We start from the raw sequence: 23261 nt of genomic DNA, 5'->3' as shown, positions 1-23261 counted from the left end.
AGAATGAAAAATTAGAAAACAATGTGAAGTATCTCATTGGAAAAACAACTGACCTGGAAAATAGATCCAGGAGAGAGAATTTAAAAATTACTGGACTATCTGAAAGCCATGATCAAAAAAAGAACCTGGACATCATCTTGCAAGAAATGATTAAGGAAAACTGCCCTGATATTTTAGAACCAGAGGGCAAAATAGAAATTGAAAGAATCCACCGAACTCTACCTGAAAGAGATCCCCAAAGGAAAACTCCTAGGAATATCGTAGCCAAATTCCAGAGCTCCCAGGTCAAGGAGAAAATATTACAAGCAGCCAGAAAGAAACAATTCAAGTATTGTGGAAACACAATCAGGATAACACAAGATTTAGCAGCTTCTACATTAAGGGATGGCAGGGCATGGAATATAATATTCCAGAGGGCAAAGGAGATAGGATTACAACCAAGAATCACCTACCCAGCAAAACTGAGTATAATCCTTCAGGGGAAAAAATGGTCATTCAGTGAAATAGAGGACTTTCAAGCATTCTTGATGAAAAGACCAGAGTTGAATAGAAAATTTGACTTTCCAATACAAGACTAAAGTGGAACATGAAGAGGTAAACAGGAAAGAGGAATCATAAGAGACTTATTAAGGTTGAACTGTTTACATTCCTGCATGGAAAGATGATATTTGTAACTCATGAGACCTTTGTCAGTATTAGGGTAGCTGGAGGGAAAAAATTATATGTATGTGTAGATATATATATATATATATATGTATAGATATAGATAGATAGATAGAGGGCACAGATGAGTTGAAGATGAAGGGGTCATATCTGGAGAATAAAATTAAGGGATGAGAGAGGATTATACTAGGAGAAGGAGAAAGGGAAAGGTAGAATGGGGTAAATTATCTCACAAAAAAAAAAACAGAAAAGAAAAGGCTCTTACAGTGGAAGGGTAATGGGAGAAGGTGAGAGGGAATGAGTGAATCTTATTCTCATAGGATTTGACTTAAGGAGGGAATAACATACACACTCAATTGGGTATGGAAATCTGTCTTAACCTACAGGAAAATAGGAGGGAAAGGGGACAAGAGAGTAGGGGGATGATAGAGAGGAGGGAAGATTTGGAAAGGGGCTAATCAGAAGCAAATATTTCTGGGGAGGGGCAGGGTCAAAAGACAGAATAGAATAAATGGGGGGGTGGGATGGGATTAAGGGAAACAAAGTTAGTTTTTCACAGCATATCTACTATGGAAGTGTTTTGCATAACTGCACATGTATAGCCCATATTGAGTTGCTTGCTTTTTCAATGAGGGTGGGTGGGGAGGGAGGAAGGGAGAAAATTTGGAACCTAAAGTTCTAAAAACACATGTTTAAAAAAAAATGTTTTCACATACAACTGGGAAATAAGAAATACAGGAAATGGGGTACAGAAATCTATCCTGCCCTACAGGAAAATAGAAGGGAAAGGCAGGGAGAGATAGCAGGGAGAGCAGACTAGGGGAAGGGGTATTCAGAATGCATGCCATCTTGGGGTGGGAGGAGAGGCGAGATGGGGTGAAAATTTGTAACTCAAAATCTTGTGAAAGTAAATGTTGAAAACTAAAAATAAATAAATTTATTTAAAAAGAAAAGAAAAGAAAAAAAACAAAAAACAAAAACAAAACAAACAAAAAAAAAGAAACGGGAAAATCCTTAACTACTCAAATGTAAATATAGCAAGTAAAAAAAAAATCTATTTTCTAGAATCCATAGGAGACTGACACAAGTTTAAAACAGTAAAACCTATTCCCTAATACAAACATAAGAACAAAAAATTTCTGAAAGAGAAAACACAAACCGGTAATTATCACTTGAAAATGTGTTCAAACTCTAACATAAGAGAAATACAAATTAAAACAACTCTAAGGTCCCACCTTATATCCATCAAATTGGCAAAAAATTAAAAACAATAAAATTCAATGTTGGGGGGGCAGGGTTTTGGTGGTGGTGGACTGCTAGGTACTCTTTGTTTCATTAATGGCAGAAATGAATTTTGTATATAATATTTCGGACAGCCCTCTAGAAGTTGATAATAAAAACTGTAAAACTCTGATCCAGTGATCTCACTACTAGGGACACATACTATAGATACTATGAAAACAGCTATTGCTACTTTGTTTGGAGTAGTGAAAATCTAGGAAAAAAAATACCCCAATATAACCAAGTTTGAAAACAGTTAAATAAAATATAATAAATCAATATAATAAAATATCATTGTAATATAAAAATTACATATATAACAAATACAGCATGGGCTGCTGGACTTAAAGTTAAGAGACCTATGTTTGAATCCTGGCTCTGTGACTACAGTAAATCACGTAACTTTCCTGAGTCTTAATTATTTCCTCATATGTAAAATGAAGATACTTGTATTATCTTTTCACAGGGGTTGTTTTAAGGAAAACACTTTAAACTGCTATGCAAATGTGCATTAGTAATGCCAAGAAATATAGGCGTAAAGTGATAAAAAGTGAAGAAAACAAAATTAGAACAATATTATGCATTATAACTATACAAAAACAAAAGCAACACAACTTAAGAAGTACATAGATGCCTGGCACATAGTAGATATTTAAGAAATGCCTATTTGCTGACTAAAAAAGACTGGAAAAAAGAGGTGGGTTCTCCTCCTTCCACCATCCCAAAAATAGAGAACAAAACACAAGAAAGACCAGAAGGAATCGTAGATAAACAGGATAGCTTTGAAAGTTATGTACTGAATGCATTATTTAAAAAAAAAACAAAAACAAAACTTTGCATAAAAGAGCTTTGCAATTTCATGTACGATCTTTTCCTGCCCTAATAATATATATGGAAATGCTCATTTCATTTGGTATTTGTTAGTTTCAGAATTTTAAAAACTAAATGAATATATTTAAAAAGAGAGACAAGAGGACACAGAGCAAATAAATTATTGTTAATAATGTGCTTGACAGACAGCCTTGGAGGCAGGAAGAGCTGGGTTCAAGTCCCACTAACTGAAGACAAGATTTCTGTGTGACTCCATGCAAGTCACTTAACCACTCGCTGTTCCTGATAACTCTCTCTTTTTTTTTTTCAGAGGTAACTGGAGTTAAGTGACTTGCCTGGGATCACACAGCTAGAAAGTTTCTGAGGCTGGATTTGAACTCAGGTCCTCCCAACTCCAGGTCTGATGCTCTGTCCACTGAGCCACCTAGCTGTCCTGTCCCTGATAACTTTCTACCCTGCAGAACAGTGGCTGATCTCCACTGCTAAAGTTTCCTCACTGAGAGTTCCCTACACCAATGAAATCACTGACCTGGACCATGTAAAAACGGTCACAATTTGTCAAGAAGGCTAATATTTCACTTGTTGGGCCAGTTTTTAAAAAATAATTAAAAAAATATAGTCATGTCACTTCAAAAATTTTAAACAGAATAAATTAAACAAAAATTAAATATAAATACACAAATACAAAATAAAGTTTAAAAACTATTTTTAAAATAATTAAGTCACTCACCTTTTCCAACTCTGAGATTCGTCTCATTAGCCTTTGTTTACTCCATTCACTATAACCTAAAGGGAACAACAATGCTTTTAATAGACAATCAGTCAGCATTTATTAAGCTCCTACTATATGCCAGGCATTGTGCAAGGTTGTGAGGATACAAAGTCAAAAATAACAGTCCTTCCAGGGAAGGTAACACATATATAAATAAGTATATGCAAAATAAATAGGAGGTAAAGGAGGGGAAGGGAAAGGAGTGGCATTATAAGCATCATCAAGAAAGGCTTCATGTCGAAGGCGGCAATGAAGCAGAGTTTTGATGCTAAAAGGTACAGCACATTACAGGTATGGGTCATAGTCAGAACAATGGCACAAAGAAGGGACATGGGTGTTTTGTGTGGAAAATAGCAAGAAAGGCAGTTTGGCAGACACAGGGTATGGACAGGGAACAGAGTAAGGAATAACAAACAGAACCATCCATTTAAAGGGGCTAAATACAACAAACTTTCAGAAGCTGATGCAGAAGGTGTGATAAGAGGGAATGAAATAAGCATTTATAGACGCTTATTATGTGCCAGGCACTATGCTAAGAGTTCTGCAAATATTATCTCATTGGATCCTCACAACAACCCTAGGAGGTAGGTGCTATTATTATCCCCATTTTGCAGTTGAGGAAACTGAGGCAAACAAAGCTTAAGTGACATGCCCAAGGTCACACAAGTCAGTAAATGTCTGAGACTGGATTTGAACTCTAGTCTTCTTGACTTCAGGCCCAGTGATCCACCTACTGTGCCACCAGCTGTGCCTCTATAACACTAAAACCCTGAATACCACTCTTAGACCATGCTAAAATTCAGAGGGTATTTTTCAAGTCATGTCAAGGTTCATTTGCTAATGGTAATTAACCATATTAACTGCATAGTTAGACTTTTCAAACGATAAAATCTCCCCAAAGCTTTGCAGCCTTGTTTCAGATATGAGAGATATGCCACCTAAGCCATGTGGTTAGAAAGAGTAAGGGCTGGGACTCCCACAGCATCCTTGCTCTTTGCCCTCATGGAAAACCTGAAGCTAAATCCCTTCAATTGTAAATGCTCTTGTAGATGATACCTTTTGCTTTGTTAGAAATAGGGGAATTGCTTAGCACCCGGTCCAGATCTTCTTTCAAGCTTTGGTTCTCTTCCTGAAGTTCTTGAACATTTCTAGACAAGTGTAGGACAGTAGCACTCAATTTCTTCTGCTTTTTCTGAGTTGACTTCTTGTCGGCTGGGGACCTATATGCAAAACAGACCAAAAAGTGAAATAGCTCAATGATAAACAAATGATTTCTAAACAGATACAGTAAATGTCATAAATCAGGAGAAGAGATTATATCTTTCTCTTCACAAACGATTTAAACTAAAATAAACCAATTAGATACTCTTTTCAATGTCCAAGGTAAACCTTAGCCCAGGGATTATTTTTCCTATGCTTTAAAAAAAAAACCACAGATAAATAACTCTCTTGCTCCATATTCAAAGAGAAATACTTTAATTCTAAAACACAGATAGCTAGAATGGATGTGGGGGAGAGACATTATCTTCGAAAACACTTTGGTAGGTCCAAAGCTATGCTGTTCAATCATTTTTTTTTTGAGTCTGACTCTTCATGACCCCATTTAGAGTTTTCTTAGCAAAGATAACGGAGTGGTTTGCCATTTCCTTCTCCAGTGCACTTTACAGATGAGACACTGAGGCAAACAGAGTTAACTGACTTGCCCAGGGTCACACAGACAGTAAGTGTCTGAGGCCAGATGTTAACTAAGGAAGAGGACTCTTCTTGACTTTTCAGGCCCAGTACTCTATTCACTGTGCCACTTAGCTGCCCCCCAAGCTATAATGTTCCTCTTAAAACTCTACCTGTCTTTGAAACCTTCTGATTTGCCTATTTTTACCAAAGTTAACATTAAGAATCCTGAAGTTCTAAGTCTAATCTCAACAGAAGGTGGAAATAGTGCTCCAAATGGTGGTAAGGAGAGAGAACTTGAAATCAAATCAATAATCCAAAAATGTGAGAACATGAGCAATAAAGCATTAAGAAACCTATGCTAAGATAGAACCTCTGATAACTAATATTTTATTCCCTGGACCATGGGAGAGGGCTTCTGCCTGGCATTTTATGTTCTTCCCAGTCTAGCTCCAACTTATCTTTCCACGCTTACTGCCCAAGACTCTACTACATCTACTCTTATGTTCCAACCAATCTGCCCCTGCCTACAGACCACTTCCTTGTCATCTGCAACTTGTACAATTGATCCCTAGCTTCTGTCATGGTTCATCTCAGGTGCCACATCCTACAAGAGGCCTATCCAGAGCCTCTCAGTTGCTAGTGAATATTCTGTATGCACCTATTTGTATTTCTACTGTTCCCCTGTCTCCCTCGAAATGGAAACCTTTGGAGGACAGTAACTGTTCTGTTTTATCTTTATGTTCCCAGGATCTAGCACAATGCCTGGCATATAATAAACACTTAATAAATACTTGTTGGATGAATGAATGGAAAATCTGATGTTCTTCCAGATAAAGTAAACTGAAAGAAATGAAAGTGGAAGAATAAAACTGAACTGAGATAGTAGCTTATGTAATGTAGTGGGAAAAGCAATGGACTTGAAGTCAGGAGATCTAGGTTTTAATCCTGACTCCAACATTTAACTGTGTGATCACGGACATGCCACTTGACCTCTCTGAGACTCAAGTTTCCTCATTTATGCAATGAAGACATGATACACTTAACTCATAGAGCTACTGAAAGAAAAATTCTTTGCAAACCTTAATGCATTATATGAAAGTATTAATAATAATAAGACAGGAATAGTTTAAGAACTAGCATCTCTGTAGCAGAGCTGATTGACTAAACACACTACCAACAATTAACAAACTAAATATGAGAATCATCTCTGTGATTTGAGAAGCTCAGATGCCTAGATGTGAGAGGTCTAACTAACTATTCTTTTTTCTTAAAGGAAAGGTGTTTCAAGGCGCATCAAAGTAATGGACATCAAAAGTTCCTAGGTGATTATTTCCTTTGTTATAACAGTTTAAATAATGTGAATCAATATACAAAATATGTGCCCCCAAAGAGACTAACATACTTCTTTCCTGTTGTTTCGGTATTTGCCAAAAGAACCTGAAGACGATGGATCTGTAAAATACCAAAGTTAGAATGCATTTTAAAAAGCAGATCACTAGCATGGAAAAGAGCCTCCTTTGAGGACAACTCCACTAGAGTTCTGAGCGTTGCTTAGGACCAAGACGAACCAAAGTTTGACATTATGTTTTCACCTAAAAGTCATGACAAAGTAAGGGCACACAATCCTGGCAATACTGACCTCAACAGCAAGACTCTAGCTTATACAGTCCCTTCAGTTTTGTTCAGTGCAATTAGAATATTGCTCTCTGTCCATGTTCTGTAACTTCCCTTTCCCTTGATAATACATTAGGAAAAAGAGCTTAATACCTCCTCATAATAAGTCTCCATGGCGATCCTCATTTCTTCCAAATTAGTCATCTTTATATCTGTCTGAAGTTTACTGAAAATTCAAACAAAAAGTTAGCACAGAGATCCTGGTATTGCAAAGATGAGCCCAATATGCTCATGGTTTCACTGATACCAGGACATGGCACAAACATTTATAGAAGTCATATCATCTTAAAAGAACAGAACTGGGAAGACAAGAACTGAGTTTGGTTTTCAGTTTTGTCACAGTTTAGCTTTGTGACAAAAGCTTCCTTCTCTGTGACTGGAAATTGGGATGATGGGAGGATATTGTGTTTTGCTAAGTAGTAAGAGTAAGTAAACCTATAATTATGCTGAGTATTAAGAGTAAATAAACCATCCAATCATTTTGTAGAGCAATTTGAAACAATGCCCAAAGGGCTATAAAACTGTGCATAACCTTTGACCCAGCAATACCACTATTAGATATTAGGTATGTACCCCAAAAAGATTTTTTTAAAAAAAGAGAAAAGGACCTATTTGTACAAAAATACTCATAGTAGCTCTATTAGTGGTGGCAAAGAATTGGAAATTGAGGGGATGTCCATTAATTGGGGAATGGCTATACAAGATATGGTATGGAACACTACTGTGGGATAAAGAAATGACACACAGGATGTTTTCCAAAAAACCTAAGAAGACTTACATGAATGGATGCACAGTGAAGTGAGCAGAACCAGGAGAACATTGCACACAGTAACAGTGATATTGTATAATGAACAACTGTGAATGACTTAGTTGTTCTCAGTGATACAATGATTTAATATAGTTCCAAAGGACTCATGATGAAAAATGCTATCCACCTCCAGAGAAAGAACTGATGGAGTGTGAATGCAGATTGAAGCATACTATTTTTCACTTTCTTTATTTGTGTACGTATCTGTCTGTGTTTTCTTTCACAACTTGACTAATATGGAACTATGTTTTGCATGATTGAACATGTATAACCTATACTGAAATGCTTGCTGTCTCACAGAGGGAGGAGGAGGAGGGAGGGAGAGAATTTGGAACTCAAAATCTTAAAAAATGAATGTTAAAAATTGTTTTTACATACAATTTTGAAAAAAAACAAAGTATTATTTTTTTTAAAAAAGAGCTGAGTAAGCCTTTGAAAATGTTGGTATCCCTAAGACACTTATAGCACTTTTGAAGGCAAATATCAGTGTGTGGGAAAAAGAGAACTTTGACCTTCAAAGTATGGGAAAAATGAAAACTACTACTAGGCTTATACCCCAGAGATATAAAAGGAGGAAGAGAATAACCTCTAAGCACAAAAATATTTATGATAACTTTTTGTGGTAGCAAAGAATTGTAAACAAAGTAAGTGACCAACAATTGAGGAATGGTTGAACAAATTTTGATATGTGAACAGAATGTAATATTATTACACATTAATATATAACAAAAAGGATGGTTCTCTAAGAAACATGGAAAGACTGAACTGATGCAGAGTAAAGTGAGCAGAACCAGGAGAACAAATTATACTATACTAACAACATTGTAAAAATGAACAATTTTGAAAGACATAAGGACCTTGGATGAACACAACAATCAACCATTATTCCAGAGGTCAGATGATGAAGTCTGCTGCCTACCTCTTAACAGAGAGGTGATGGGCTACATACACAAAATGAGACACATTTATGGACATGGTCAATATGGGAATTTGTTTTGCTTAACTATATGAATGTGTTACAAGGGCTTTGTTTTTCTGCCTACTTTTCTTTTTAATTCCTTAATCTTAAAAATTCTTACGGAAACTACATTTTAAAATTAACAAGCATTAATTTTCTCTCCTTCCCACCCATGCCCTGCCCTCTCCAAAAAAAAAAGACACAGTTCAAAGAGTCGCAAAGCTGCTCCCAGCCTGAGCTCACTTACAAAGCTAGCAAGATGGAACCACCCAGTGGGGGGGGGGGGTGAGGGAGGGTGGCCATTCTTTTTCAACCAATGGCCAGGTTCCCCTTCTAATTCAATCAAAGATTTTTCCCATTTTGTTTCTTTTCTTTTCTTTTCTTTTTAGGCATGTGGGGTTAAGTGACTCTCCCAGGGTCACACGGCTAGTAAGTGTCAAGTGTTTCATCTGAGGCCGGATTTGAACTCAGGTCCTCCTGACTTCAGGGCCAGTGCTCTAACCACTGCGCAACCTAGCTGCCCCCTTTATCCCATTTTGTAAAGAGATATTCAACTCATTATCTGCCTCTTTTTTTCTGGGATTTTATCTTGGGTTGGGAATTGGTCAGGGACCAACTTCCACCATTTATAAAATCTTTCACTTGACTCTGCCATCTTCTCAAGCTACGATCTTAAGAGCTCATCTCCCTTTCAATGCCAAATTAGAAAAGGCTGTCTATTCAATCCCTCTACTAGGTACCTCAAGTAGAACAAAGGCACTGGGAAAGGTCGCATATACATCACAATATTTATAAGCAGCACTTTTAGCACAAAAACCCCCAAAACAAACAAAACTGGAAACATAGCAGGTAGATGCTCCACAATTAGGGAATGACTATACAAATCATACTGCAGCATTAAGAGAGAGTGCAACAGGAAACAATGTACCAATATGAGCATAATGGATTATTAGTGTGCCACAAGAAACTGAATATGAAGAATTCAGAGAAACATGAAAAGACCTGTCCTAGGAGAAGAATATACAACAATGATTTTAATAATAAAAACGAACAAATTTGATTAATTGTGATGACTTATCTTCAGGCTTGGAAAACTAATTATGAAACATACCTCCCTCCTCTCAGAAGAATGGCAGAGGTTACAGAATGTAGTATACCTATCAGACTCAGTGGGTTTATTGGTTTTGTTTAAGTATTTTTCTTTTCTACAGGGGAGAGTTTTATATGGGGTGAGGGTGGTAACAGGGCAGGATACGGTATAAAAACAAAAGGAAATGCTAAAACTTTTTTTTAACCTGCCTATTCTTTTTGCCTTCATTTCTTTGTTTCCCACTCATTTCTCAGTTCTGCAAGATGGCTTCCACCACTACTATTGCACTGAAAGTGTTCTCTTCAATATTATAAATGATCAATCTCTAAACTACTAAACCTAATGGCTTTTTCTCAGTCATCCTTTTCGACCCTGCTATAGCTTTTAACCTGGGTTGATCAAACCCTCTTCCTACATATTCTCTTTTCTTTCAGATTTTGTGAAAATGCTTTTTCTTGGTTCTCCTACTTGTTTAACCACTCTGTCAGTCTTCTTTGCTGGCTCAATATTCATGTTCTGCCACTTAACCCTGATAATGTTCTGTCTTGGTCTCCTTTCTCCCTACATCCTCTCTCAATGATCTCTACAGCTCTCACAGATTCAATAATCGTTCTAGATATCTAGTGCTAATCTCTCTCCCGAGTTTTTCAGCCCTATATTGTCAACTGCCTGTTGGACCTCTCCACCTGAATGTCCTATAGACATCTCAAACTCAACATGGAACTTATCCAAAAGGAAACTCATTACTTTCCCTCAAAAGCCATCCCTTCTCTAAACTTCCCTATTTCTATTAAGGGTACTACCACATCCTTCCAGCTACCCAGGTTTGCAATGTTGGAGTCATCCTCTATTATTCCCTCACTCCCTATATTCAATCACTTATCAAGTCTTGTTAATTCTATACCCACATCATCTATTTTGGGTTCATACTTATATGTGTACATGTTGTTTCTCCCAATAGAATATAAGCTCCATAAGGGCAGTGATTAATGTCTGTCTTTACATCCTTCTCACCTAGTATAGTGCCTGTCACCTTGCACTTAACAAATACTTGACTGATCTACTGCATCTGTCTCCAAACTCTACTCATAAGGTCACCACCCTAGTCCAGTCTCTCATAACCTCTTACTTGAAATATTACTATTACATCTTAACTGGCCTCCAAAATTCCACTATCTCCCCTCTCCAATTCAGCTTCTACACAGATGCCAAAATAATCTGACCATGTCACTCCCTCGCACAAGAATTTTCCCTTCCTTCCTTTATTTTAGACTACAGTGCCCAAAGGTACAGCAATTATGAAACACATAAACCATACAAGGTTGACCCAAGTGTCAGGGGTACATGATGAACTGTTATTCTGGCAACAGCTTCCAAGTGACTCGAAACTGATCCAGTTAATAAGGAAGACAAAAGTGGAATGTAAAGATAGAGTAGTAGAAGATATAATAACTGGCCCTGTAGGTGCCTGAGCAATTCACTCAAATATAGGCCATGCCAAAACCAAAACAGTGGTTGTCGAACAAGACCAGATGGAGTTTACCAATAAAGTCCAAACTAAGCATGTTATCTGTCAGACCACTGTTTGGTATCACTCTTCCCTGCAAATCTGGTAGACCCAAGTCCACTGTTCAAGGATGCTGACCTGGAGATTGGTACTTAAATTTTGAACCCAAAAGGGCTGGACAGTATTTTACTACAATTGTGGAATATATATAATGCCTCCACTCAAGAGTAGAATCCAACACTGGAAGAAGTAATCTACCAGGTCCACACTGGGAAATCAAGGTGAGGCCAGGGCCTGGGTTTCTTAAGGCTCCTGGGAATTCAGCCCCTGCCTCAGCAATCATTCTCAGGTCCATTCTGCCTAGACACATAAAGACACCTGTGTAGCAATGACAGTGACAAATAGAGTTTCTCAGAATGCTAGACAATGGATCCCAGGTAACAATTACATGCTAGGTGTTTTATGAAGAAAATCTGACGTGTGTACCTCTACAGACTCTAGGGTCTGAGTGAGAAGGGCTACTCATATCAGGGTTATATCATAATATATTTGGAGTTTCCCAGAAATGTCATGAGTACCACTGAGAAGGTGGGCATCATGATCCTGGTATGTCTAGACACAGATAATATTTCTAGGGCTTTTGTATTGATTGGAATTAATTCCAGACTGTTCAGAGTCTGGAATTAAAGTACCTCAGGCAGTAAGTTAGGTAGGAATTAGTACCTGAACACTCTAACCATTCACAATTAACATGAGAAGTTTACAATCAACCAATCAATGAGCATTTTTTAAGCACCTCCTGTGTATGATGAAGCACTAAGCTAAGCGCTGATACAAAGATAAAAATGATACAGCTGATGCCCTCATAGAGCTTACAGGCTCTAAGGGAGGAGATATGTTGTCCAAAAAAAACCAAACCCCAAAACATTAATACCATAATCTGTGTTTTAGGTACAATTGCCAGAAACAATTTTTATTCCATTCACCATTAATCTAACATTTAAGAATTTCTGGGCTAGAGAGAGCTGTCCAATCCGGCACAATCCTCTCCCCTGACCCCATAGCCTCACACACGACTCTCTCCCTATGAGTATGAGCTTAACAATATGGGAATCTTAAACAAGAAAAAGGTTATAATATGTTAAAATGCAGTTTGGGGTTAACATTCCTGAATAGTTACCACTCAGTTGCTTCTTTGAGGGAAGAGAATAAAGAGAAATAAGTAATAGTATAATGCTCAAATTCACTATCAGAAGTTCTGAATGGGGATAAAGTCCTTCTGTGAAATCTTGCTATCCCAGGAAAACACAAGATAACAGATCCAGTGGAAAGTTTGTTGTTGTTCAGTCATTTCAGTTGTGTCCAACTCTTTGTGACCCCATTTGGGGTTTTCCTGGCAAAGACACTGGAGTGGTTTGCCATTTCCTTCTCATTAGAGCTCATTTTACAGATGAGGAAACTGAAGCCAATAGAGTTAAGTGACTTGCCCAGGGTCACACAGCTAGTAAGTGTCTGAGGCCAGATTTAAACTCAGTTTTTTCTGACTCCAGGCCTAGTGTTCTATCCCCTGTGCTACCTAGTTGGAGTGGAAAGTTATTCTATATTCTGTTCAAGATATTAGGTATTCTGTTCTATAAAATTGACCCAGTAAATGACTAAATCCCTACCAAGGCAAGGTATCACAGATTAGATACCCATAAGGGAGTTAGTCAGGCTGGTGAAAAGAACAGAAGTAAGGGAGAGTTTGGAAATTAGGTCCCAGGAAGGTCCATTCATAGACAGAGAAAAGCCTATATAAGGAAGATTCAGGTCAAAATCCAAATGAATTGGGGAGTAACTTTGGGCATTGAGGAAAAATGCCAGAGCTTTTTTAATGTGGCGAAGATTTTTAAAACCTGGCCATGGAGTGGATTACATCTGGCTACTCTTTTTCTGTACAGTACTCCAGCTTTGGCAGCTCTAAGGCAACAGAAACCAACAACAGGGTTTAACCATTAGGGGCAGGGATAGTCTCATTAGTCTCAGATCACCCACAGGCTAGAATTGGGATTTCAAGTCAGCCGCCCAAAGACTTCCGTGGCCCAACAGAGGATAGGGAGACTGAATGTTCAGAAGTGATAGTAAGTCAGCACAGGTGTCCATATGATTTGCTCAGTAATCAGGCTTACAATGTTCTGGACACGATGAACAAGGATGTCACCCATGCAGTTCACTGGCATTTGCTGGTACAGGGCAGTATACTGGATCACGTAGAGGATGGCACACAGAAAAAATACTGTCCAGCCCTTTTGGGTTCACAATTTAAGTACCAATCTCCAGTCTATCATAAGTAACTACTATGTGTAACTCAAGGACTGTGTATGAGATATCTCATGATCTATATATCTCATTAATTACATGTAACTCTACTGTGTATGACCCACAGAGTATATACCTGTAAATGGGACAGGTATCAGGTATAATGAGAAAGGATTACACATTTTCAAGCAGCTAAGTAGCACAGTATATTGAGCGCTGGGCCTGGAGTCAGAAAGACATGAGCTCCTCAGACACTCCTCTTGTGTGACCCTAGGCAAGTCCCTTAACTTGTTTGTCTCAGTTTCTTCAACTGTAAAATGGGGATAATAACTGCATCTACCTGGCAGGACTGTTGTGAAGATCAAATGAGATATCTGTAAAGCACTTAGTGCCTGGTACATAGTAGGCACTATATAAATATTTATTCCCTTCCCTCCCTTTCCTTCAACTGAAAAATTCAATGTAGTAGATACCACAAGGAGTAGGTGGTACCCCATTTACCCTTGTGTGAAGGGGACTCTCAGGGTATTTGCACAAGAGGGGCTACTTCTAAAAAGAACCATGAGAACTAAGGAGGAGAATGACACACAGGGACACCATGCTACATGCTGTGGTGAAGGTCAGTGCATCCACATAGTACCCAGAGAGAAGGAAATCATATGCTTGTGTTTTGTTTTGTTGGGGTTTTTTGGTCAAATTAAATAAAAGCCTTTTCCATTTTTAATGTCTTGTTAGCTTAAATGCTTGCAGGGTAGCTTAGAGTCCTGTTAGAAGGTCAAAAAGAGGCCAGATATTGAAATCTTCATGGTTTTCCTGGGTAGGATCACAAGCTAGAGAGATTTCTGAAATAAGTCATAATATTGAAGTTCCCTAGGTTTTCCTTGGTGAGACAGGAGGCAGGAAATACTTTTTGAAAAGTACCTTCTCCCAAATTGTTCTCCCAAATTCATAAGTATCCAACCTTTTTGGTTAGGAAGTGGGGTGAAGAAAAAGATAGGACTGGGAACAGGGTCAGAGAGATTCTTAGGGTGGAAACTCAAGCTGGAGTCTGAGAAAACTTGATGAAAGATAATTTCAGTAATAATGTAAGCTAAATGTAGCCCTTTCTAATGGTATAAATGATTCTCAAAATTCCTCCCAGCCCACACAAGAGCCCAATGCAAAAGTCTCCATACATGATAGTATTGTCCTTTTCCTTGCATTGCTGTTCCAACTTGATAATCCTCTGTTTTAATCCATTAATGACCTGCCAAAAGAATATAAACACATCAAGCCCAGATGTTTCTGATATCCCTGTTACATCAGTCTCCTCCTGAAATTTGGTCTTTTTCATTCTTTCTTTATAGTGTTACATTTCAACAAAGATAATACACATAGCCACCAGCACACCAATATAGGAATGAAATCCTAAACATGTTTATCATTATTACTAAGACAATACATAGGAACAGGATAATTGATTAAAAAAATTTAAGGCAACTACAGCTCTGTGGAGATTATTTATTAGACAATCCTGTCCATAGCTGCCAAATAAAAGGAACAACTCTTTATGATTTCTCTATTCACCATTTTCAGAGTTGGAAGGGAAGACATAACAAATATTAGTTTACCTGAAAAGTATTTCATGAAAAGGTGCTGGGTAAAGTCCAGTTTCTTAAATATTTTAAAAGTAAGCATTACTGATGCCTCTGATTTTTAAATCACAATCATTCCTGCATACACTCATCACCACCACCACCAAATAAGCCCTTCTTTTGTTACAAAAAAAAAAACAGCCAAAGAAAACCAACAGACACAATATCTGTGTCCGACAGCATATGTAACACTACACTCCAATAGAACCCCACCTCTCTCCTCACGTGTCTTAAATACTAAAAACACAACTTGCAACTATACGTATGCCAGGTGCTGTGTTATTAGTTTCAATTTTGGAAATAGCAACTTCTTTTTCCTTAAACAATATCCTTTCAAAAGCCTGTCAATCATAGCAGGAGGGCACTGACTAGTCTGTCTTAGTAAGTACCTCAGAGAAATCCACTTTACCACAAACTGTAAAGAATAGATATCTACAGAAAGACTATGGAAGGAATGTCTCCTTATGACACCTTTCCAACTAGGAGTCTTTGCTCAGGGTTCTGATTGTAGGTCAGATATTTAAGTATCATTGTCAAGCCTAAAACCCTTCTCCTGTGACAAGAATTAAGGCCTACAACAATTTCAAAGTACTCCAGCATAATGGTTCTCAAAATCATGTAGGAGAAGTGGGAAACATCATTTCCAAGGTTAAGAGTGCTACCTCCTGAATTTACCACAAGTTTTCCTGGAGCTTCTGACCATTCTATAGCTAACTCCTAGGTAGTGGTTGAGGAACGATGAGCTCACAGCCCAGAAGGAAACAGCAGGGGCTGTTCTTTTACCCCTAGGGTCCAGAACCCATGGTACTGTGAAATTAATTCTCTCCATATATTATTGAAAGAAAAAGTCTTCATTGAGCAAAGACTGTTCATATACATTTCGAATGAGTACTTTGGTGCTCTTCCTCTGCATCTATCATTGTAATCTCTTAAAGGAAGGAATAGCTCTCATCTGAATTGGCATTTTAATAAGGTTTTAATAGAAAAGTTATTTGCCTTCCTGGAGATCACACTTACCCAGCCAGTACCAGGCCTTTTGTCAACCATACTCCGGGCAAATTCACAGCCCTGTAGCAAAAAAATAATATTTTTAAAAAATAGTCTGTGCAATTCATATTTTATTGATTTTTAAAATTTCACCTAATCTGAGGAATATAAATTTATAGTTCCCTCAGTCTTAGGGGTTTATATATCAATAAAGAATTGAACCATGAGTTCAGTGAATGAGCCAAGTTACTGTTGCTCCGACATACAGTATTGGCACATACAATATAGTATTGGTAGATGCACAGGGGTGTACATGAACCAGCCTGGGCATTTATAACCCATGTTTTCATACTACTAGCCCTACAGGATAGGAACTACCTACTGACCCCTTGTACTTGGTTATAACTATAGATTACCCCATTTCCATTGCAGATTCAACCTAGCTCCTTAATTGCTCTAATTCTGTGCATTACCCTCTAGCCCTGATCCACAGCTGATTTCACTGGATATACCATTCAGCTTACTTACATGATTATGGACTCTGGGCACTTCTCCCAATCAAGAGTGCCATTCTATCTGCTTTCCCCATAACCATCTCCCTTCCCCTGATTCTAGGATAACAATGGAGAAAGCCAAGCCACTAAGGACTGTTGGCAGACCATTTCCAAGGATCATAGATTTCGATCTGAACTGGCCAAAGTGGTGGCTCCAAAAGAAAGAGCCAATGCTTTCTAGATGCAAATGGATGAAATAAAATTGGAAAACTGCAGTTTGCAAAGTAAGATGGCAGTATTAAAAGGGAAACACTGAAGGCGTCCCTAGTACCTGCCCAGCTGAGTAAGCTCCTGGGGAAATCCAAAAGGCAGGCTTGTAGGTGAAGCCACAGGACTTTCCCACCAACCAAATGAAAGTTTGATTCCCATCCTGTGATTATTGGTCATGCTGCCTGGCATTCTTGATGGGACACAGTGACTGACTAAAGAGGTTCAATGGTGGTATGACAAAGAGCCCACAGAACTTCCCACCGTGGCCTAAGGTTGCAAACCAATAGATCTAACAGCCCTGACAAGGATGACATTTGGTGGGAACACTCTTCAGGCTATAAACCAACATCTCAAATAGAATAGAGCTGCCTGGACAAAGCAATCTAAGATGTCCTTGTGGACGCCCAGGATATTTGGCCACCTCACTCCAGAGCCCTTCTAGCATCCAGAGAGGAATCTATCCCTGATGGTCTCCATATATTCACTTCTGTCAGCATGTTCCCTCTGGCTCTGCCACAATGGGCTAACTAAACAGAGAGATATGGAAGACCTTTCATCTGGCTACCCAGGCCTTTTGGTGGTCAAACCTCAATTCAACTGACAAATCCCACAATGGGGTCCAAATGAAGCTACTTCTTATACCTCCCCAATTGTGATTGACAGTGTCCCTGGATTTCATCATGGATTTGCCCCTGTCCCAAGACCAGGTCTTCACTATGGTGGCAGTAGACATCCTACAAGGAGCACTGGGTAATGGATAAGAGTGTTGGATTCAAGTCCAGGAAAACTTGGGCTCAAATACTGCCTCAGACACTAAGTAACTGTGTAACCTCAGACAAGTCACATGTCCTCAGATTCCATATCTGTAAAATGAAGGGGCTGGAATCAGTAGCCTTTAAGATCCCTTCCAGTTCCAAATCTATGATCTTTTGTCATGATTATCAAACTGGCCCACTTTTCCCACTATGCTGGATCTCCACTGCAACAAAGACCTACCTAGTCTTTTAGGAAATCTTTTACTTAGATCATCTTCCCATATACAACAGGCCATGAATTTCAAGTTAGAAGATGGGCTATTGTGAAGGACACCATAGTTTTAAGTGGCAGGTTCTATAGCTTTTCCATTGACTCTCCCCAAATGAATGCAGATGTCATTCCAAAAATTTCAGGAGGACAGGGCATTCATCTGCTTGCTCAACAGTTCCCTTGGTATGGGTATGTGGCTTGGCTGTGTGGCCAACTCCAACATCTGGCAGAATGGGCAGGCTATAGATCAGAGGACTGCAAACAGAAATCTGCCCAGAACATCCCTCCAAGTGAATGTGTTGAGGCCTTTCAGTGACAGTAGTCACATAAATCCTAACCTAACCTAATCCTTACCTACGGATCTGAATACTCTCCAGTTTTGATATGTGTGCTTAATGACTCTGAATGCTCCTTACCGAGGGAATTACAACAATAAGGACTATACAACTTACTCGATTAGGATCCAGGAGGTGTTCAATCTGCCGATCTTTTCTGCTGTTCTCTTCTTCTAATCGTCGAAGCTTTGTTTTCATAAAATCCACATCACCTTTTTGAGAGTGTAATGACTAAAAGGAAAAAAAAACCTACAGATTTGGCTTTGTTTTTGTTTTAAATATACCCCACAGTCAAATACAAAGATATATTGTTTTTAATCCTTATCCACAGTCCTACGTTTGAGCTAGATAGTTCAATCACTTAGTGCTCAGGAAGTCAAATTTGGATTTGATCCAATTAAGTAAACATTTACTAAGTGCCCAGTATGAGGTAGGCACTGGCAAGATGAAGACAAAAATGAAAATCACTATCCTCAAGGAACTTACATTCTATTGGGAGAAATAATATATATACATATAAACACACACACATTTTATACATACACTCACAAGAAATATATAAAATAAATTTAAATAAGATAATTTGGTGTTAGTAGTTGGGAGAATAAGGAAAGGCCTCATAGTAGCATACAAATTGTTCGTGAAGGCAGAATAAGAGGAGTACAATCTCAGCACAGGGAGCCAGCTTGAGCAAAAGCAAAGAAACAGGAGATGGAATGTCCTGTGTGAGAAGGTGGAAGATGGACAATTTGGTTGGACTGCAGAATCTGTGAAGTGAATTCTTGCAGGATAAGCCTGATAGAGAATTTAGATCTAGGTAGGGGAGTGCTGGTAAATGTTTAACAACCAGCTCTCTGAAAAAATGTATGCAAGACACACTTTTAAATTTAATCTGTATTATTAAAACATTTTCTCTATCGCTTTCTTAAATTTAGACAATCGATAATAACAACAACAAACAATCCCTAATTTGTATCATTTGCCAATTTCTGAGATGTAAATACATTGAAAATTTGACCATCAGCTCTCATGAACCAGTATAAACTAGCTCCAGTATACCTCTGGATCCAGGTTGTAAAGGACTTTAAATGTCAAAAAGAAGAGTCTGCATTTGCTCCTGCAAGGAATAAGGAACCCCTGGTGTTTCCTGATCAGCAGAGTAACACAATCAGACCTATCCTTCAGGTATATCACTTTGGCAGAGGTATCAAGAATGAATTGGAAAGGGGAGAGACTTGAGGCAGAGAGATCAATCAGGAGGTTATTAAATAGTATAGATTAGAGACAATGAGGGTGTGAACTAGAATTAACTTTTCTGTACCACAGTTTCCTTATTTGTAAAATGAGGGTGTTGGACTAGGTAATCTCTAATCTCCCTTTCAGCTTTTAACCTATGATTCTACTTGTTCAAGGTAGAGGTAATAAATTCAGACTACTTTATATAGGCATTTGGCAGTAAAAAAGAGAATTATGGGGCAACAGCTTGAGGGCATGGCAGGGTCAAGTGAAGGATGAGGAGATATAGACTTGTTTGCAGGTATCAGGGAAGAATTAGTGCATAAAGAATGACTGAAAAGTAAAAAAGAGAAAAGGAATGATTGAAGGAGCAAGTGCCTAAAGGTGGGAAGGGAGAGGATAAAAGAGACAAGTAGGGTTAGTATTGGCAAGAAGGACTACTACTACTCTTCCTCTGAGACTAAACTGAGAATATAAAAATATGTATTCAATTGTTTCAGTTGTGTCCAACTCTTCATGACCCCATTTGGGTTTTTCTTATCAAAGGTACTAGAGTGGTTTGCCATTTTCTTCTCCAGTTCATTTTACAGATGAGGCAAACAGGGTTAAGTGACTCTCCCAGGGTCGCACAGCTAGTAGTGTCTGAGGTTAGATTTGAACTCAGGTCTCCTGACTTCAGGCCTGGCTCTATCCATTGTGCCACCTAGGGGCCCTTGTACCACCTAGCTGCCCTGAACTCAGGAAGATGAGTCTTCCTGACTCCAGACCTGGCATTCAATACAATGTACCACCTACCTGCCCCGAACAGATGGGATTTTAATGTTAGTGTTCAGTCATGTCTGACTCCTTTTGACCCTATTTGAGGTTTTCTTGGCAAAGATACTGGAGTGATTTACCATTTCCTTCTCCAACTCATTTTACAGATGAGGAAACCGAGATAAACAGGGTTAAATGACTTGTCCAGGATCACACAAAATTAGTAAGTGTCTGAAGCTGTATTTGAACTTAAGAAGATGAGTCTTCCTGATTTTGACTTGCACTTTATCCATTGTACCACCTAGCTGCCCTATAAGAATATATTTATCAATAATATGTTAAATGTTAATTAAATTATATATCAAATAAATTTCTCAATAATAAATCTCAGTGAATACACACTTTAGTTCCTGGGTCAGTGTACACTTTGTATTATAAATCAATCAACAAGCACTTATTAAGCATTACTCTGTGCCAGGCACTGTGCTATGTGCTGGAGACACAAAGACAAAGCAAAAAACAGTCTTTTCCCGGTAGATTAGAATGTGGATTCCATTCTAATGGGAGAGTACGTAAAGGTAACCTCAAACAGGAAAACACTAGCAACTGGGCGAAATGAAAAGCCCCATGCAGAAGATGGTACATTACTACACCAGGTTAAAATACAGGATGTGAAATGGAATCCCTGGTTACTGAAGAATTTACAGTGATTCCTGCCTAATAGGAGCTAAAGTCTTGAATTAAGTCAGAGTTTCTAAGAGGCTGAAGGGAGGTGGAAGAGCATTTGAGGTACAGGGAGGTAGCCAGTGTAAAGGCACTTAGACTGACTATGGAATGTCATGTGTGAGGAACAGCAAGTAGAACAGTGTGGCCAGACTGTAGAATGCATGGAGGGGAGTAACGCAGAAGAAGGGGCTAACTGGGTAAGAGCTTTAAATGGAAAATGAATTTACATTTGATCTTTGAGTTAATAGGGAGCCCTGTTAAGCATTAATTTTTTTATCCATTGTCAGAAACTTTCACTGTTTAAAAAGAGTACAGAACAAAAAGAAATATTACCTTCTTCAATTCAATAATCTCATCATACATATCTTCCTTCTCTCTATAAACAGGGGCCCCAGGACTATGACCTACAGAAAGACACAAAGCAAATCGCTTATAAGATTATTTGTAAGGGAACAACAATCCTTAGCTTTACTATAACCAGGATTTCAAAGATCACAATGCTTCAGCGACAGAAGAGAAAAAGTTATTTTTTCTCATTTAATACTAAGCATTTCATAGGATTTTATAAACAATTTATATTGTAACAGATAACCAATTACAGAAATTTTCCAGAGACAGAAAAGAAAAAGTGAAATTCAAGAAAAAAAGGATATGAGAACATAATTTATAGTCAAGGTAGAATAAAAGGAAAACTGGATTAGGAGTGAAACATTTAGACTTTGTTTAACCATTTAAGTTTAAACCGTTCAGATTTAAGGCTCCCAAGACAAAGACTGTGAATCCTTATTTCTTTGTTGTTTAGTCATTTCAGTCGTGTTCAACCCTTCATAACCCCATTTGGGGTTTTCTTGGCAAAGATACTGGAGTGATTTGCCACTTCCTTCTCCAGCTCATTTTACAAATGAGGAAACTGAGGTTTTACACACAGCTACTAAGTGTCTGAGACCAGATTTGAAATTGGGAAGATGAGTCTTCCTAACTTCAGACCTGGCACTCTATTCACTGTGCCACCTAATTGCCCAAATTCTTATTTCTAAAGGATAATTAACATGCTGATGTTTAATAAATATTAAAGCTTAAAATATAATGACCAACAACCAAAAAGAGTAAGCAACTCATGTACGGGACAGAATATAAAGGAAGTATAATTTAAATAAAGTTTTCAAACTGAAGTGATTATCCTGTAGGGATTAAAAGAAAAAAAAGTAAAATAGTTAAAAGTTTTGGGAAGCATGCAAATGCAAGCTCAGTAAAGATTTCACTGACAATATTAAAAGTCTTTTCCCATTAAATTTAAAAAGACTGTATAGTTAGTTTAGCTTCTACTGTGAAGGAATCGCTCTAATTCTTAAATTTCATATCTTACCTCTTAACCTACTGTAGAATAATCTGGATACCTGAAGTAAAAAATCTCAGTGTCACAGTTGTAAGGACCCTGAGAGCCCATCTAGTCCAACCTGTACCTGAGAAAGGATGCCTTCTACAACATTCCCAACAAGTAATGTCATCTAATCTTTGCTAGAAGACTTCCAGTGAAGGAGAATCCACTACCTTCTGGTGGCAGCCCATTCTATTATTATATACTATTAACTGCTATAAAGTTATTCCTTGTGTCAAAACTAAATTGCCCTCTTACAACTTCCACCCACTGCTCCTAGTCCTGCTCTCTGGGGCCAAAAAGAATACGTCTAATCTCTTTTCTACATGTCATCCCTTCAACTACCTGAAGACATCTATCATATATGCATGTAGGTGGGTGGTACAATGGATAGATAACTGCGCCTAGAGTCAGGAAGACTTGAGTTCAAATCTGACCTCCAAAACTTTCTACTTATGTGACCTTGGACAAGTTACTTAACCTACATTTGCTTCAATTTTTTCAACTGTAAAATGAGGATAATAATAGTACCTACCTCCCAGGGTTGTTGTGAGGATCAAATATTATCTCATTTCTTTCAAACGAGAATATTTGTAAAGCACTTATGACAGCACTTGGCACATAGTATATGCTTAATAAATGGTTATTTCCTTCCTTCCTTAGTCTTGTCTTCTAAGGCTAACCATCTCAGCTTCTTCAACTGAATTTCATCTGGCATGATCACCTCACCATCTTGAATGCTTCTTTCTGGATGCTCTCTACCTTGTTACTACAGTGCCCAGTACTGAGCACCACACTGCATATGCAGTCTCTTCATAGGACAGCAGGATTATCATCTTCCATGTCATAGATACTGAGCCTTT

At 38.2% G+C, this 23261-nt stretch overlaps 1 protein-coding gene across 1 annotated transcript in view; it reads right to left on the bottom strand.

Annotated features, from left to right (window-relative positions):
- Window positions 1-23261, bottom strand: part of IQCE (IQ motif containing E) — a 73160-nt gene that overhangs the window by 27781 nt on the left and 22118 nt on the right. The window contains exons 5-12 of the mRNA XM_027874877.1: window positions 21354-21424; window positions 18420-18533; window positions 16208-16258; window positions 14732-14802; window positions 6989-7061; window positions 6624-6673; window positions 4604-4767; window positions 3506-3561 (exon numbers count right to left, since the gene is read on the bottom strand). Coding sequence (XP_027730678.1) covers window positions 3506-3561; window positions 4604-4767; window positions 6624-6673; window positions 6989-7061; window positions 14732-14802; window positions 16208-16258; window positions 18420-18533; window positions 21354-21424 — 650 coding nt within the window. The remainder of the gene's footprint in view (window positions 1-3505; window positions 3562-4603; window positions 4768-6623; window positions 6674-6988; window positions 7062-14731; window positions 14803-16207; window positions 16259-18419; window positions 18534-21353; window positions 21425-23261) is intronic.

The sequence above is a fragment of the Vombatus ursinus genome, unplaced genomic scaffold, assembly GCF_900497805.2.
Source record: "Vombatus ursinus unplaced genomic scaffold, bare-nosed wombat genome assembly UNPS02014807.1, whole genome shotgun sequence".
Taxonomy (NCBI): domain Eukaryota; kingdom Metazoa; phylum Chordata; class Mammalia; order Diprotodontia; family Vombatidae; genus Vombatus; species Vombatus ursinus.
The sequence above is the reverse complement of the archived record's forward strand: the minus strand, read 5'-3'. Positions and strand labels throughout refer to the sequence as shown.